Consider the following 14844-nt stretch of genomic DNA (forward strand, 5'->3'; position numbering starts at 1 on the left):
CAGCCGGGGAAGCCTTTATTCCGAGGAGCCGGTTTATTTGGGGCCTTCTGATTTTACTCCATTCGCTCTTGGCTTCGTCTTCCAGGCTCACTGCAGCGGTAGCTTGGTGCGCCAACAGGAGCACGCACACACACACACACACACACACACACACACACACACACACACACACACACACACACGCGTGCGCACACTCACACTTACACGCACACACACTCCCCCGTTAACGCTGTAAAGACGCTACACTGATCTCTGATGTACTTTAATGCGCACACAGTTTTATTTGGGCCATTCTACTTCCCTTACCTCTAAGAAGAAGATGATGGAGGACGATGATGATGGTGGAGGCTAACAGAAGTCGTGCTTGTGTTTTCTTTAGGTGTAATTTAGCTACACATAGTATTTTTTGTATTTTAAGCTTTAAAATCACTGCCCCCAGGTTTGCACAAGCATAACCGATCAGGCTATGACCTCATCATTTAATACAGAGCGACCATGTATAGCTTGTATTCTTACCCTGGCAGTCTGTGTTCAGTCTGCAGGTCAGATGCCTCATTGCTGGACCAATTACAGCAGGCTCCATTGCATTAGCATCATACTTGTAGTGACTGTTCAAATATTCTTCAATACAATGTCTAGATGTCCTACCCCTACATTTAAAGGGAGGTTGACACGTCTGTTCTAAACAGTAACGTTTTCTTGTTCTGGGACTGGTCACTTTGACCATGCTAGGTGCAAAAAGTTTCATCACCTCAGCAGTTTAGCAGGTTTTCTTTTTCACATGGCAGCTTGACAGTTGAGTGCATGGGTGATCTTGACTTGTAGTCCTAGGCTCCCAGAACCTTTCTACATTAGACAAGCAACAGTACTTTTTACATGGACAAATGGACATATCCACTTTCTTAAATCCACAGGCCCTGTTTTTAACACGGACTTTCTTTTGCCACCTCTATGTTACAAACTGAGCTAACCCTGATTACATCAATATGACATCCTCAGGGTTACTTTCTGACACTTTACAAAGCTCCCCCAGAGCCCCAGAGGTCCCTTTTTTCCACGAGCTGAATACTCTTAATGATGAGTACACTCGTGCGTGTCAAATTGTGGAGTTCCCAGCATAAGTTTATTTTTTGATTTCTAAGTAGCCTGTATGAAAATAAGACCGGAGTGCAAACAATTTTTATTTATTTTTTTATCCTATAAGTTTCTGAAGAGCTGCTGTGAAGCCCAAAGCTGGAGAATTCAGCCGTCACCATCTAAAGATACGATAGAAGGCCTTTGGAGATGGATAGCTAGTAGAGGTAGGAGGGGGGCAATCGATACTGCATAGTATGCTGATATTTTGCGTGGCCATATTGTATCAATACACAGATACTAAGTATCAATCTTTATTATTTTTGGTACAAGGATAACAGCAATTGCTTTTTCAATCCACTAGAGGGTGATGGGTTGTTTTTTGGTGAGGTCCAGGTTCACGCTTCGCTTGACAAAGCTACCTTTCAATTCTGAGAAAATAACACAATCCATCACCTGCTTCATGTGCAAAGACCTGCGCCCATACAAACTTGTGGAAAACTAAGGCTTGGATACAGGCTCACTACACTGGAACCCAGGTATACGATTATCTTGAAAGGTTGTTTTTTTTTTTAAACATATGTGTGCCCAAGCTCTACAGAGAAGTTTAAAGTTGAGGAATATTTGCGTACAGCAGAAAGGGTTGCATTAACTTTAAGGGCAGGGGATTCCTATGTGACTATCACACCATATTATCTCAGAGGACTTGGGACTGCTGCCTCCAAACAATGACAATTTTACAAATATTTCAATAGTACTTTGCTTTCAAATTAACCAGTTCCTGAAGGGGCTGCACATCAAACCATTTCAAAATACGTATTATTTTTATTGTATGTGTGTACGTATAATAATACACAGGTTTGCATTTAGTCGTTGGACTATGTAGACCACATATGTCAAACTCGCGGCCTGTGGGCCAAATCTGGCCTGTCTGCCTTGGAGATGATGTGTGTGGTTGTGTGTTTTAAAAAGGGGTTAGGGTTTAAAGAACAGTGTTTAAAATACACACCTTTGAAAGTAATTACTCGTTAATTTTCTTATTAAGATTTAGTCTTTAGAAGAAAGATTTTAATTTCGATTCATCGATTTAATGAATTTCTAAATGTGAGATTAATGAGTGAGATTTTTTAACCCTAACAATTCTCAAAGTATTTAATATATATGATACAGTGATCAATGATGCAAAGTTATATAGGTGACATCATTAGTAGTTAACCTCATAATATTTCATATCTATGATAGTTATTAATGAGGCTATAAGTGTACTCTTATTGTCAAACAATGAAATTAACATTCAAGCAGCTGACCAGTCAAGATCTTAGATACATATTCAATGATTCATAACAAATTTCTGGCCTGAAGAAGTCCTAAAATTACGTTCCGTGACTTAACAATAGTAGTATGTGTGTGTGTATACTACTATGCACGGAAGCGGTGCACGCTTTCTTCTTTGACGTGATTTTAATCAGTCGGAAGTTGATCTTTGTGGCTCAGGCTCTGCTCGCTCCCTTCTCTCATCCTGTGATATATCGGTAGGTTGTAATAAGCACCGAAAACGATGGCGGGTATCACGGAACTTATTTATTCAGGACTGCCAGAATACATCAGCCAGCTTGCAACTCTCCCGCTCCGGAACTCAACAACTTACACTTACATAGTCATGTGACTCTTAGAACAAATCACAACACAAATAACCCTCTACATGGAAAAACCCAGTCTATTACACATCCTACCTACCGGGTAACCTGGCGAGGATCTGTGTCTGAACCTTATCCTCTTACTACTGGAGTTCCTCAGTGTTCCGTCCTGGGTCACCTCCTCTTCTCTCTCTACACCAATTCCCTCGGCTCGGTCATTCGCTCGCATGGCTTCTCCTAGCACAGCTATCAGCACTCATGTGGCGGCACGGATCTCAGCCTGTCTGACTGACATCCCTTGGTGGATGTCCACTCACCATCTGAAAATCAACCCCGACAAGACTGAACTACTTCTTTCCAGGAAAAACATTCTGCAACACAGGGTCTGACCTTTTAACTTTGACAACTCTGTGTTAGCGCACACTTTGACGGCCAGGAACGTCGGTGTGACGGCCAACTGTCCCAGATGGCCAACTCTCCCTGACTCCCAACATTACAGCGACAATACGATACTGTAGATACACGCTCTACACCATCAGGAGAATACGTCCCTTTCTTACTCAGAAGGCGCAGATACTGATTCAGGCTGTTGCCATCTCCCACCTCGACTATTGTAACTCTCCCCTGACAGGTCTCCCTGCCACTGCCATTCGACCTCTGCAGCTAATCCAGAATGTAGCAGACTGGTCTTTAACCTTCCGAAATTCTCCCACACTACTCCACTCTTCACTGGCTACCAGTGGCTGCCCACATCCAGATCAAAACATTGCTGTGAATGGATCGGGTCCAATCTACATCCAGGACATGGTCAGACCCTATATCCCAACCCACGCACTCCGCTCAGCAGAGTCTTTACATCTTCCACCACAAACTAAAGACACACCTCTTCAGACTCTACCTTGACTCAAAAGACGAACAAATTGTAGCACTTTAATTTTACTTAATAATGGCTCTTATCTATAACCAGTTGTAAATCGGCTTATTTAATGAAATTACACTTTATTTCTTTTGAGTTTGTATCCTTTATGGTTGAAATGCACTGTAAAGCATCAGCTAAATGACATGTAATGTAATAGTAGCTTTTTTGTTGCCTCAGTCTGTTGGTTCGGCACAGGTCTCTTCAGTTGCATGCCCTTACAAGCAGCTGGCTGGGCGCTTCTGTATGCAAACCGGGTGCATGCAAACATACGTTCATTCGTGGGAACACAGCAGAGAACGCTTCAGCCGTGTACAAGCTGATTTTCAACCGTTCATGAATCAGGCGGAGATATTTTTGGACGTTGGTTTTCCGAAGTCCTTAAGAAAACATTACAAAAGACCCTGTTCGAGAATGTATTTTATTTTTTATTTAATTTTGGAAATCGACAGATAAAGTCTCAGAGATTGACGGGTGTGCACTGTTGTAGATCATATTGGCCTGCAACTAGTCTAACCTATTTCTGTTGCCTTCTTCCTGTTCACCTGTTTGAAATACCCGGTCCCAGACTAGGATACACCGGTATCACTTTCTTACAGAACAGATATTACCAGGGAGATGCACACTTAATTGAATTGATTCTTTTGGGACTCTTCTTCTTTTATTTATTTATTTTTTTTAAATATAAATAATGGAAATGACCGGTTTTCTTTCATTGGGTTATTGTTGCAACCCTTGCAGCTCATTAGGCTTGGGGTTCCGGATGCAGTTATATGGAAGTAGTTCTACTAGTACAGCAGTGAATACTGATATCAGAATATCTAGACATTAGGTGAGAACATCAGGGGAAACGGTTGATGATGTTCTTGATTTGTTGATTTCTGTCAAGGCAGTCAACTTAAAGCATTGCTTATCTTTCATACAAGGTTGGGGTGGCGGTGGGGCGGGAGTCAATCCCAGCCAACATCGGCCGAGAAATGGGGTACACCCTGGATTGGTCGGCAGTCAATCGCAGGGCTGACACGTAGACCATACAGTCACCAATTGACCTAACTCCCAGAGCAAGTCTTTGGACAGTGGGAAAACATGTACAACGCACAGAAAGGCCACTGGGTAGAGTTGAACCCTGAATTTCTTGCTGTGAAGCATCAGTCCTAACCACCACACCCCTGTGCCGGCCTGAAATGTTCATATTGTTTGCTTTTCTTTCCCACAGATATGGAATATAAAACAGATGATAAAGTTGACACAAGAACATTTAGAGGCCCTTCTGGATAAGTTTGGAGGAGAGCACAACCCTCCTTCCATATATTTAGAGGTAAGATCATTTCAATTTGAAATAATTCATTTGCACAGAAATATAATCTTGTGATAGAAATGAAGTTTTCCATCCATGAGTAAACAATTCAAGTTACTATAGCACATTACAAGCAATAATGCAATCTTCGTGTCAGTGCTCAAAGGTGTGTCATCTGTGTCAGGCATATGAGGAGTACACAAGTAAACTGGACGCCCTGCAGCAGAGGGAGCAACAGCTGCTAGAGGCCATGGGCAACGGCACAGACTTCTCCTGCTCCCCTTCTCCCATGCCAGCCCTTCTGGAGGTCATGAGCGGAGGTTGTGGGGTTGCTGGGGGGGCTCAGGCCTTTCCCTCAGCCCCCAATACCTTGGCTGTCCTGCAGACCCCTACAGACGCTGGTCGAGCCAACCCTCGCTCCCCCCAGAAGCCCATCGTTAGGGTCTTCCTGCCCAACAAACAGAGAACTGTGGTATGTCTGAAGTCCTCTTTTTTTTGTGTGTGTGTCGACTTTATTCCTTTTTTAGCCTGATCTTTATCTGCATATTGAAACTTTCACTGCTGCACACAAGTCGGGGCTCTAATGACAAGTTGGGTCCATTTAAAGAAAGCTGATTAAATGGTTTTCATCTGATATGATGACCAACATTCAATGCTTTGTTCTAAAACCACAGTTGACGCTTTAAATATACAAAAATAGCATTTGGTACAGACCAAGTAGTACTCTTGATGCTCTCACCTGAATGTTTCTAATGTCTGCTGTCCTAATTGTTACATTGTTCGGTCCTCTCCGTCGTGCTTTCGAGTGGTAAAATACATTTTACAAATGTACAAGCAGTTTTTTGAATGACCTCAAACATACGCTTATTTCTATACTGACATTAAGTGTTCGTAGGCCATTTATATGAGACTGCTATCTGTCACAAACTAATATTGGCTAACGGCTTAACTCAGAAGGAGATGCCTAAAATTTAACACACTGTTTTTTTGTTATTCCGGTATTACTTTCCCTAGCTGCATTACCACCAGGATGTTCCTGGTCATTTTAGTGCCGGGACGATTTTTCCTGGCAAAAAAGGTTCCCTCAGCCTGTTTTCTGCATTTTGAAAATAAATCATTTAAAACCTGCAAAGATGCTGGTAGTTACAGGGCCAAATACACCATGTAGTTTCATCTCTAAAACATGTTGGAAAATAGTAAACGTAAACAATTTTGTCTCCCCACAACAACATTCAATGCTACATGCTGGATGTAATAAATTAAATAATGAGGAGGAACTAGAATCTGTCTCCACAGACAATCAATCCGATAGTTATTTATTTGTCCTTTAGAACATAACCACCATGTAGGAATACAAATAAACCTGTTTCTCTCATTCACAGTACAGTGCTCTTCCGATCTTTTTTTATAATATGTCGGGAAGCCAACAACCAACTGCGACTGTAATTTTATCAAGTACTAACTATCTTCCCTCATCTGAAGATGGTCCTGATTTGTTTTATAAATTATGTGGCACATGATTTGATGCAGTATGTGTGTTTTCACTAAACAAACTGCAACTTTAAGTTCTGCAAAGCCCATCCCAATTATTACTGCACTTAAGTACCTCCTGACCAAAAGACTTTTGGGGTAAATGTTATTGGTAGATGATTTTGACCCAAAACCCTGCAGCCAAAGCATAATTAGTTACTCAAAAATATTCCTAATTGTTGGGGAACTGCTCTGCAGGTTGATGATCAGCGTGAGTATAGGCGTGACTTTTACTTTAATGAACTCCACAGTAGTAACCTATTACCATTCCACCTGAGACTAAATTGTACATTCTCACTCCAACTTTACAGTTGAACGTTTCACCGGCCACACCTGGTGTGGTTGTGTCATCTCATTTCCTTTTTGTTTCAAGTTTAGCGACTGCTTTTATGGTGTTTTCAGGTCCCAGCTCGCTGTGGGATGACTGTGAGAGACTCACTGAAGAAAGCTCTGATGATGCGAGGCCTAATTCCAGAATGCTGTGCAGTCTACAGGATACAGGACGAGTAAGTCTAGATGAAATGGCATTTTATCTCTGGTGTAAATGATTCCCTCACTTTATTAAAAAAAAAAACTATATTCTAGAAGAAATAGATATGTGGTCGTCGTGGCGCAGGGGTTAGAGAAGGTGTGCTGGGAAGCACAAGGTTGGTGGTTCGAGTCCAGGCTTCCCCATGTTCCATGTCAAAGTGTCCCTGAGCAAGACACCTAACCCCTAATTGCTCCCTGGGCAAAAATGTGAAAAAGCCATGGGTTTAAGTGTAATGTAAGTCGCTTTGAATAAAAGCGTCTACTAAATGACCTGTAATGTAATAATGTAATGTAATATGTTGTGTTTAAAAGTACTACTGAGTTTTAGGGACACTTTAGGTATTAAGGAGCTGTGGGAGTTGTGTAATACTGGGGGGAAAATTTTCCGCGATTGAAGTAGTTAATTGACGAGAGAAGAGAAAACCTTGCTCCATAATTATTTCCTTTAAAAAAAATCTATAATGGACCTAATACGCCCTTCTAACGTGGACATCAGAGCCAGCTGTGCATTACCAATCTGCTGAGATCCCATCCTGGTATTACCATGTATGCTGGTCAGCTCAGGAGCTGGCCCGCTGTCTCATGAGATGACGAAGTTTGGCAATGTATGGCACAATAAATGTATGTATGTATGTAAGTATAAAAAGAAGTCACTGTTTCAACATATTCTGAATCGAACAGTTCCTCTCTAAGGCATTGCACATGACAATTTGGTGAAAATGAGAATATTTATGACAATATTTGATATGAAATGCCTGCTGGAAGACAAAAAGTTAGGAGAAGCAGAAGGGCCTTAGCCAAACGCGGTCCTTATTCAGCAATAAAAGGTTGACTTTCTAGATGTAGCATGTGCTGCTTTTCTTTTGGAAACCCCCAAATTCCTGTTGGCACAACTTTCAATATGGTGGCTAGATGAACAGCAGTGGGAGGTGTAGACCTTTCCCCTAACTTTCTACATCCTCTTTCAGAGAGAAGAAACCAATTGGCTGGGACACAGACATCTCCTGGCTCACAGGAGAGGAGTTACATGTAGAAGTCCTGGAAAATGTTCCGCTCACCACACACAACTTTGTAAGTACTGCGAGATGAAATACCATATTGTAACTCCAGTGACAATAAACCTGATATTTTTATTATAGTGCTCAATATTACCAAGTTCCCTCCCCAGCCCATCACAATCAGATGACGTGACAAAGTCTGCAACCTTCTAGTCAACTGGAAAAAGATACGTTTTCTCTAAAGTCTGTAGATGAGGAAAAACTGGATTTATATTTCCCGTCCAAATTTTCCCAGGAGTTGCCAGCGTCTTGCATGAGTCGAGGCAGATGCCGCAGACCTTGCTTGCCTCTTGACTAACTAACTGTTCGAAGGTACTGTGGGTACCTGATGATGTATTTAGTTTATTTTTAAATGACAGTAGACACTGTAATTTAGATTTCTGGATTTGTTCATTTGTGGGGCTCCACAGTAGAACCCGGTGCAGTGTACCTTGACATGATTCTCACAAAAGGGTCTAACCCGTGGATGCTATGTTTGTGTCTGATTTATAGGTAAGGAAGACCTTCTTCACACTGGCCTTTTGTGACTTCTGCAGAAAGCTGCTCTTCCAGGGTTTCCGCTGTCAGACCTGTGGCTACAAGTTCCACCAGCGTTGCAGCACAGAGGTTCCCCTGATGTGTGTCAACTATGACCAACTAGAGTAAGTCCCACCCAGGGGACGATCCAGATGCAGCAACCACTTTGAGATTGAACCAACTGTGAAATGTAGTCTTGTCCAGGTACAAGAATCTCGTGAGGTCCTGGATTTGTTTTTATAGCTGTGTGTAGCAAGAGGCCATTACTGTAGCTGCAGCACATACAATATGCAAAACTCAACAGCTCACAACTGTCTCTGACCAGTTAACCCCTGCTTACATCTAAAAAACATGGCCCGTAAATGAACACACATGGTGTTAGGGCTGTCACAACATAACATTTTTGTTGTGTGGTTAGTGCACCAACATCTATTGCGATATGCAATGTTATTGCAATTTTCAGACCACTTTATGCCACTGATACCATAATGACAATATAATAGCATAGTAATAAAAGTACTCTTTTAAACAACAAAAAACATTTTTTTGTCAGAAATATGAAGATATATATCCTAAAAAAATGAAAAATAATAAGTGCAAGGGACACAGTGCGGGCGAAGCATCAGGCTTGGTGCGATGCGGTCGGTTCGAGAAAATGTGTGCAGCAGAAAAGCGCGCCGCGGCAGTCGGTGAGGTTTAACCTGGGGGGGCTTCGACTGCCGGCAGGCCAACGCACTTTATAATATCATGGATTCACTGCTTCTCTTTAACGGTCTGTATCTGTGTGTGCGCGCTGCCTAAGCCCCACCTTCGCTTTCCACAAGGAGAAGGGACAGAGGCAGCGCGATCAACTTAAATGTTGGTGACGTTCATTTATATGTAAAATGAATATCGCAGCACCAAAAATTATTGCAGTCTATTTCAGAGAGTGTGCGATAAGTGAATTTATCACATATTGCGACAGGCCTACATGGTGTTTCACAGTCACTAGCTTTTAGGTGATTTATTTTTTCCCTGTGATTTTATGGATTCTCTCACTGTCTGAGATCGACACAGTATCTAACATACATGCTTTCTAAAGTGATTACTCATTACTTTTAAGATTTAGTCTTTAGAAGAAAAACAGACATTCATTAAAAACAACATTGTAACAACAACATTCATTAATCGAGATTAATGAATTTCAAAATGTGCGATGAATTAGTTGATTTATTTCTATTCTATCTATTGACAGCCCTAGTGTGTGTGTGTGTGTGTGTGTGTGTATGTATATATATATATATATATATATATATATGTACTCTGTAAATGTATTGTGATGCCTCCAAAGCGTTTCATCAATCAACAATATATTTTCCATGTCCTTCTTGCCAGACACTTGGCTCTATATAGTTACTGGTCAAACTCCATAAAGTTTACATAGTGTTGAGTACTACTTTTGCATTAGAGTATCCAGAGGGAGCTGTGTGTGAAGTCTGATGAATTACCTCATGTGATCTCACTTGAGTGAGATCAGCGTCTGTTGTGGGGAAGAAATGTGAGGAGTTAGAAAGAAGTTAGCTCATCAGAATTCCCTGAGGATTCTGATGTTTGCTCTTGCAAAATATATGTGGACTGTAGGATGGGAGAACATAACTTGTTAGTCCCTTCCTTGACCAAGCCCGCTTCTGTATCCGCTGTCTCCTAAATCAATTCTACCGAAGTAAGTTGTGTGGAGAATAATAGAGCAATGATCTCGATGTTTGATCTGCAGCTTGTTGTTGGTGTCCAAATTCTTCGAGCATCACCCGTTTACCCAGGAGGAGGTCTCCTCAGAGGGAACGACCCCTGTGTCAGATGCCTGTCCATCACTACCCCCATCAGATTCCACCGGGTGAGTCCTCCACCTTTACACTCCTTAGTGGGGCAGGCCTCCTCTTAATGTGCTTCTCCAGGGCTTGTACAACAACATTGTATTTTTTCTCCATTTGTGCCTAAAAAGATTACAGAAGTATGAGAATATCCATGCAAGTTGCCAAAAGTCTTTTTACTTAAAAAATGTGTTTTTCCAGTTCTATGTGCCATACCACTTTGTCCCCGTCCAAGTCCATACCCATCCCGCCCAGCTTCCGGCCAAATGACGAGGACCACCGCAACCAATTTGGCCAGCGGGACCGCTCGTCCTCAGCCCCCAACGTCCATATCAATACCATTGAGCCTGTCAACATTGATGTGAGTCTGTTACCACTTTGTTGAACTGATTTGGACACGTGTGTATTTACTATACTTACTTATTTAATATACTTACTATACTTAACAGGTATTGATTCCACCAAACAGGAGCTGATACCACTGAGTAAAACACTAACCAGAAAAAAGTGGCTAAGTAACAATATAATTGCAGCTATATTTTTTGCAACCGATTTTAATAGCCGCTATCATCGGACTGTGACAGTGACCCTTATTGCACTTTTAACAAATTGTTTTTCGCAATTTATGAATAGAATGAAAAGGTAACTAAACATAAAGTAGCCCAACTCAAACACCTTTTCTTTCAAATTGCAACCTATAAAACATTATTTAATACCCCAGGCAACCTGTAGAGTTGGTAAGTCATGCTGTGTTTTCCAAAATTGTATGTGTCCCAGCAAATGAGTGACCATAAAAAAGCATAGTAAACGAGACAAACGAGTAAACGAGACATGGCCCTTGTTTCAAGACTGCTCGGGTGGGTTGCCGACGTCACCTCCGGATACACTGAGGACGGTTCACCTGACAGGCAGTCGTGTAGGGAGCAGGGGCTCCACAAAGGGAGAAAGAGCGCAGCGGGCACTAATTCCACAGCTCTTGATAGTGGGCAAGCGGTTCTGTAAACCGTGTGGCAGGAACCCTGAGCCACTTTCCTCGCGGCCCTTTCGATCTAGAACTGATTGTGGCGCTGTTGCTCAAAGAAAGTCAACTGGGGCGGGATCTTGTCTGTGCGTGTTTGCTCTAAATAGTGTTAATTTTCCTTGTACCTTCTTTTCAGGACCTGATTCGAGATCAAGGATTGCCACGGTCAGATGGAGGTAAGCATCAAAATAGGAGACTTGTTCTTTGTTTCCCTACCATCCCGCATCTTGGTCTTTTGTGTGTGTGTGTGTGTGTGTGTGTGTGTGTGTGAAGATCAGTCTTATTCGGTTCGGTTTAGTCCTGCACACTTCCATCCACTATGAGCAGTACCTGAGGGCAAATGTTGTATTTATCGGATCTGTGGGCAAGGTTTCTGGTAGGCCAGAACTTCCACATCTCCGTTCCTTTGTTTTCTTTTTTCAATCTTACATTGTGATGCTCTGCTAAGCTGAGCTCCTCCTGCAAATATTAAAAATGAACACGCGCAGCTTGTTTAAAAGTTAACTTTAAAAAGTTTTAAAAAGTTGTCATTCAATCAGAAGCTTGCTTTTACTGGTTTGAAGGTGATTAAGTTACACGCATTTGATAAGAGAGCTAATTCTAGTTCTGTAATATTGCTGATACTTTAAAGCTCAAGAAACATAAAGCCTGCCAAGGTTTAAAATCGTGTTTAACCTTGTGTATGAAGAAAAATGTCACGGTGCTCAGGGATAATTCAAAGGTTTCGGATATGAACCTAACGGCCTCTTACTTTTCAGAAGTCTGGTAGCTACTTTAGATTTTATTCAACTGACAGGCTTAAGACCTCTTTTATGAGGGCTATTCCCTTTCAATGGAATATTTACCCTAGGCTTGACAACGCTGCTGTTGCATTCAAATTCCTGAATTAGGGTTCATCCATTCTTCATAAATCCAGAGCAACACTTTTTAAAGAGTAGTTCAAAATTCTGGGCTCAAAAATGCTTTCTTTTGTGGGCTGCATGCTCATAGAAAGCAATCACTATGCTGATGAATAGTGGTGATTGAAGGAAATAAACTCATTTCTGTTTCAACGATATAACAATCCTCCCTGCAGGTCCAAACTACTACGTCATGCTAAAGCACAGCTGGAAGGAAACCGCTTCTATACTGTAGTGCTTCATTTCTTGTCTTGTTTTGGCTATTTCTATATTGACTTAACACACAGCAGTCTTATACCTACAATACAGGAATGAGTTTGAGCTAAACAGTGATAACTGCATCGCTGGCGAGCTTAACGTATTTCCAATTAAATTTAAATTGTTTCTTCCCCAGAATAGCAAGCTTCTTAAAGATTTTAAAGGGCTTTACTTGCTGAGCAACAAGTGTTAACTGATTGGTTGATAGTGCTACACAGCTGTGTTTTTATTTTATTTGTTTGTGTACAGATTAAACAAACAGACGCACAATGATGTCAATCAGTAAACTTCGAGGGGTTAGTCTGTGTATTGTGTTTAACTTTGTAGCTAGGTAGCTGCTTCCAGTTGTTACAATACAATAGGCTAATCTAGGCCTACTAAAAACACAGACATGAAATATCAATCAGAAAAATGGAGCCCAAAACGTATCAAAGAAATGTATGAATTAGCAGTGGGAAGCCCACCCTGATCAAACACGCGTAGTGTGTATGAGGACTCTCCACCCAGACGCTCAGTTGCAGCCATGGACAGTAGTTAGTTCGAGGTGCGAGGGGCGGGGTGAGTAGCAGTGATGGTCTGTCTGTTTCTCTTTGCCCTGCAGCCCCCCCGACCCACCCCGCCCGCTGCTTGAGGAAGCACCGAACACGGACCTCAAGCCCCCTCCTATACTCCTACCCCAATGACATAGTGTTTGATTTTGAGCCTGAGCCTGTTTTCCGAGGTAGTTAGGCCTCTGTGTGTTGCTGTGTCCTTCACTCCCTCCACCCCACACAACAACCTTGTGTGTGTGTGTGTGTGTGTGTGTGCGTGTGTGTGTGTGTGTGTGTGTGTGTGTGTGTGTGCGTGTGTGTGTGAGTGTGTGTGTCTCGCTGTACTCCCCCCACACCCCTCATGTCCGTACATGCGCTGTCTACCACACAGGTTACCCATAAATCACACCGTCTACTCGGAGCAGACATTGGTGATAGGGTTGGTGATTTGATTGCAGAAATGCTCCTTTGATTATGTAATGTTGATTGAAGTAAATGACTAATCGATTATTGGTGAAATCTGTTCTGATCTGTGTTCAAATGACTTATCTACTGCACTGTAAAAGCACACACATAACTGCATTTGTTTGATTGTGTTTTTTTTTTAATTATCTTGGAGCCAATCAACATGATTTCAGGTATTTAAAGGCTTAACCAGTTATGTGTAATACACATTGCACGAGGGTCATTATGTGTTGTCTTAGTCTTGGACAGAAAGTTTGTCATGGGACATCAACAAAATGATCATGGATTAAAGTTATCTTTAATTTCACAAATGCTCTATTTAGACTGTTTTAGATCGAACACTGCAATAGACCTACTACTGTAAATAAGATACTAAAAACCAGTGACGTTAAATAGCCATGTCATTTTAGTTTAATAATTTGGAAAAACAAAAGCAACCAGGTGACTGATTTTTTTTTCCCCTTTTCCAATTGATTGAATGAATGTTAATGACCTACAGCTTTTTAGAGTAAATTTGCATGCAGTACTTGTCATTGTTATTAACAAAATCAATGAATACTGATGAAAAAACGGAATGTCCACCATTTAATATTTAAATTATTTCTCATAATTTCTCTTCTGAATTATTTTTATTTTTTATTTTTAATGTTTAGTGACACTTTGCTAGCAGTTTCCTACTGCTTCCAGTCTTTTTATTGACCACAGGTAATTTGTTCTCAACCTTTGTCTGTACTTTCTTCATTGTAAATAGTTTAAAGTCACCATTGTAGAAGTCTGTTAAAGAGACAACAGTTACGTTTCCAATTAGACTCCTTTCTGATTAATATTATGGAATCTTTTGTGATCCAGACATAAGTAGTTAATAATAGTGATGCACTTTGTATTCTGGATTAAACCATTGACTCCCATCCAACCAACAACCCCTCACCTCTACATGCAAACACACACCCCTACTGTACACACACACACACACCTGATCCAGAAGCCCCTATCCCTCTCCCCACCCCTTCTTCCATTTTCTGCTTTTTCTCAACCTTTTTTACCGATCTACCTCACCTCTCTTCTTTTATTGTTTCCTTTCGGTTTATCTCTGATCCCCCTTTAGGTTCCACCGCCGGGCTCTCCGCGACGCCTCCCGCCTCTTTACCTGGCTCTTTGACCAATGTCAAGGTTCCACAGAAGTCCCCATGCCAACAGAGGGAGCGCAAGTCATCGTCCTCGTCCGAGGACCGCAATAAGATGGTGAGACCTTGTCACAAAAG

General features: G+C 41.6%; 1 protein-coding gene across 2 annotated transcripts in view; it reads left to right on the forward strand.

Moving 5' to 3' along the window:
* Positions 1-14844, forward strand: part of braf (B-Raf proto-oncogene, serine/threonine kinase) — a 29692-nt gene that overhangs the window by 878 nt on the left and 13970 nt on the right. Inside the window, exons 2-11 of one of the 2 annotated variants that reach the window (XM_040173265.2) lie at positions 4844-4945; positions 5109-5396; positions 6857-6960; positions 7954-8056; positions 8536-8684; positions 10313-10432; positions 10611-10770; positions 11567-11606; positions 13189-13308; positions 14688-14824. In XM_040173265.2, the coding sequence (XP_040029199.1) occupies positions 4844-4945; positions 5109-5396; positions 6857-6960; positions 7954-8056; positions 8536-8684; positions 10313-10432; positions 10611-10770; positions 11567-11606; positions 13189-13308; positions 14688-14824 (1323 nt within the window). The remainder of the gene's footprint in view (positions 1-4843; positions 4946-5108; positions 5397-6856; positions 6961-7953; positions 8057-8535; positions 8685-10312; positions 10433-10610; positions 10771-11566; positions 11607-13188; positions 13309-14687; positions 14825-14844) is intronic. The other variant, XM_040173267.2, reaches the window with a different exon arrangement.

Source organism: Gasterosteus aculeatus, chromosome 4, assembly GCF_964276395.1.
Source record: "Gasterosteus aculeatus chromosome 4, fGasAcu3.hap1.1, whole genome shotgun sequence".
NCBI lineage: Eukaryota > Metazoa > Chordata > Actinopteri > Perciformes > Gasterosteidae > Gasterosteus > Gasterosteus aculeatus.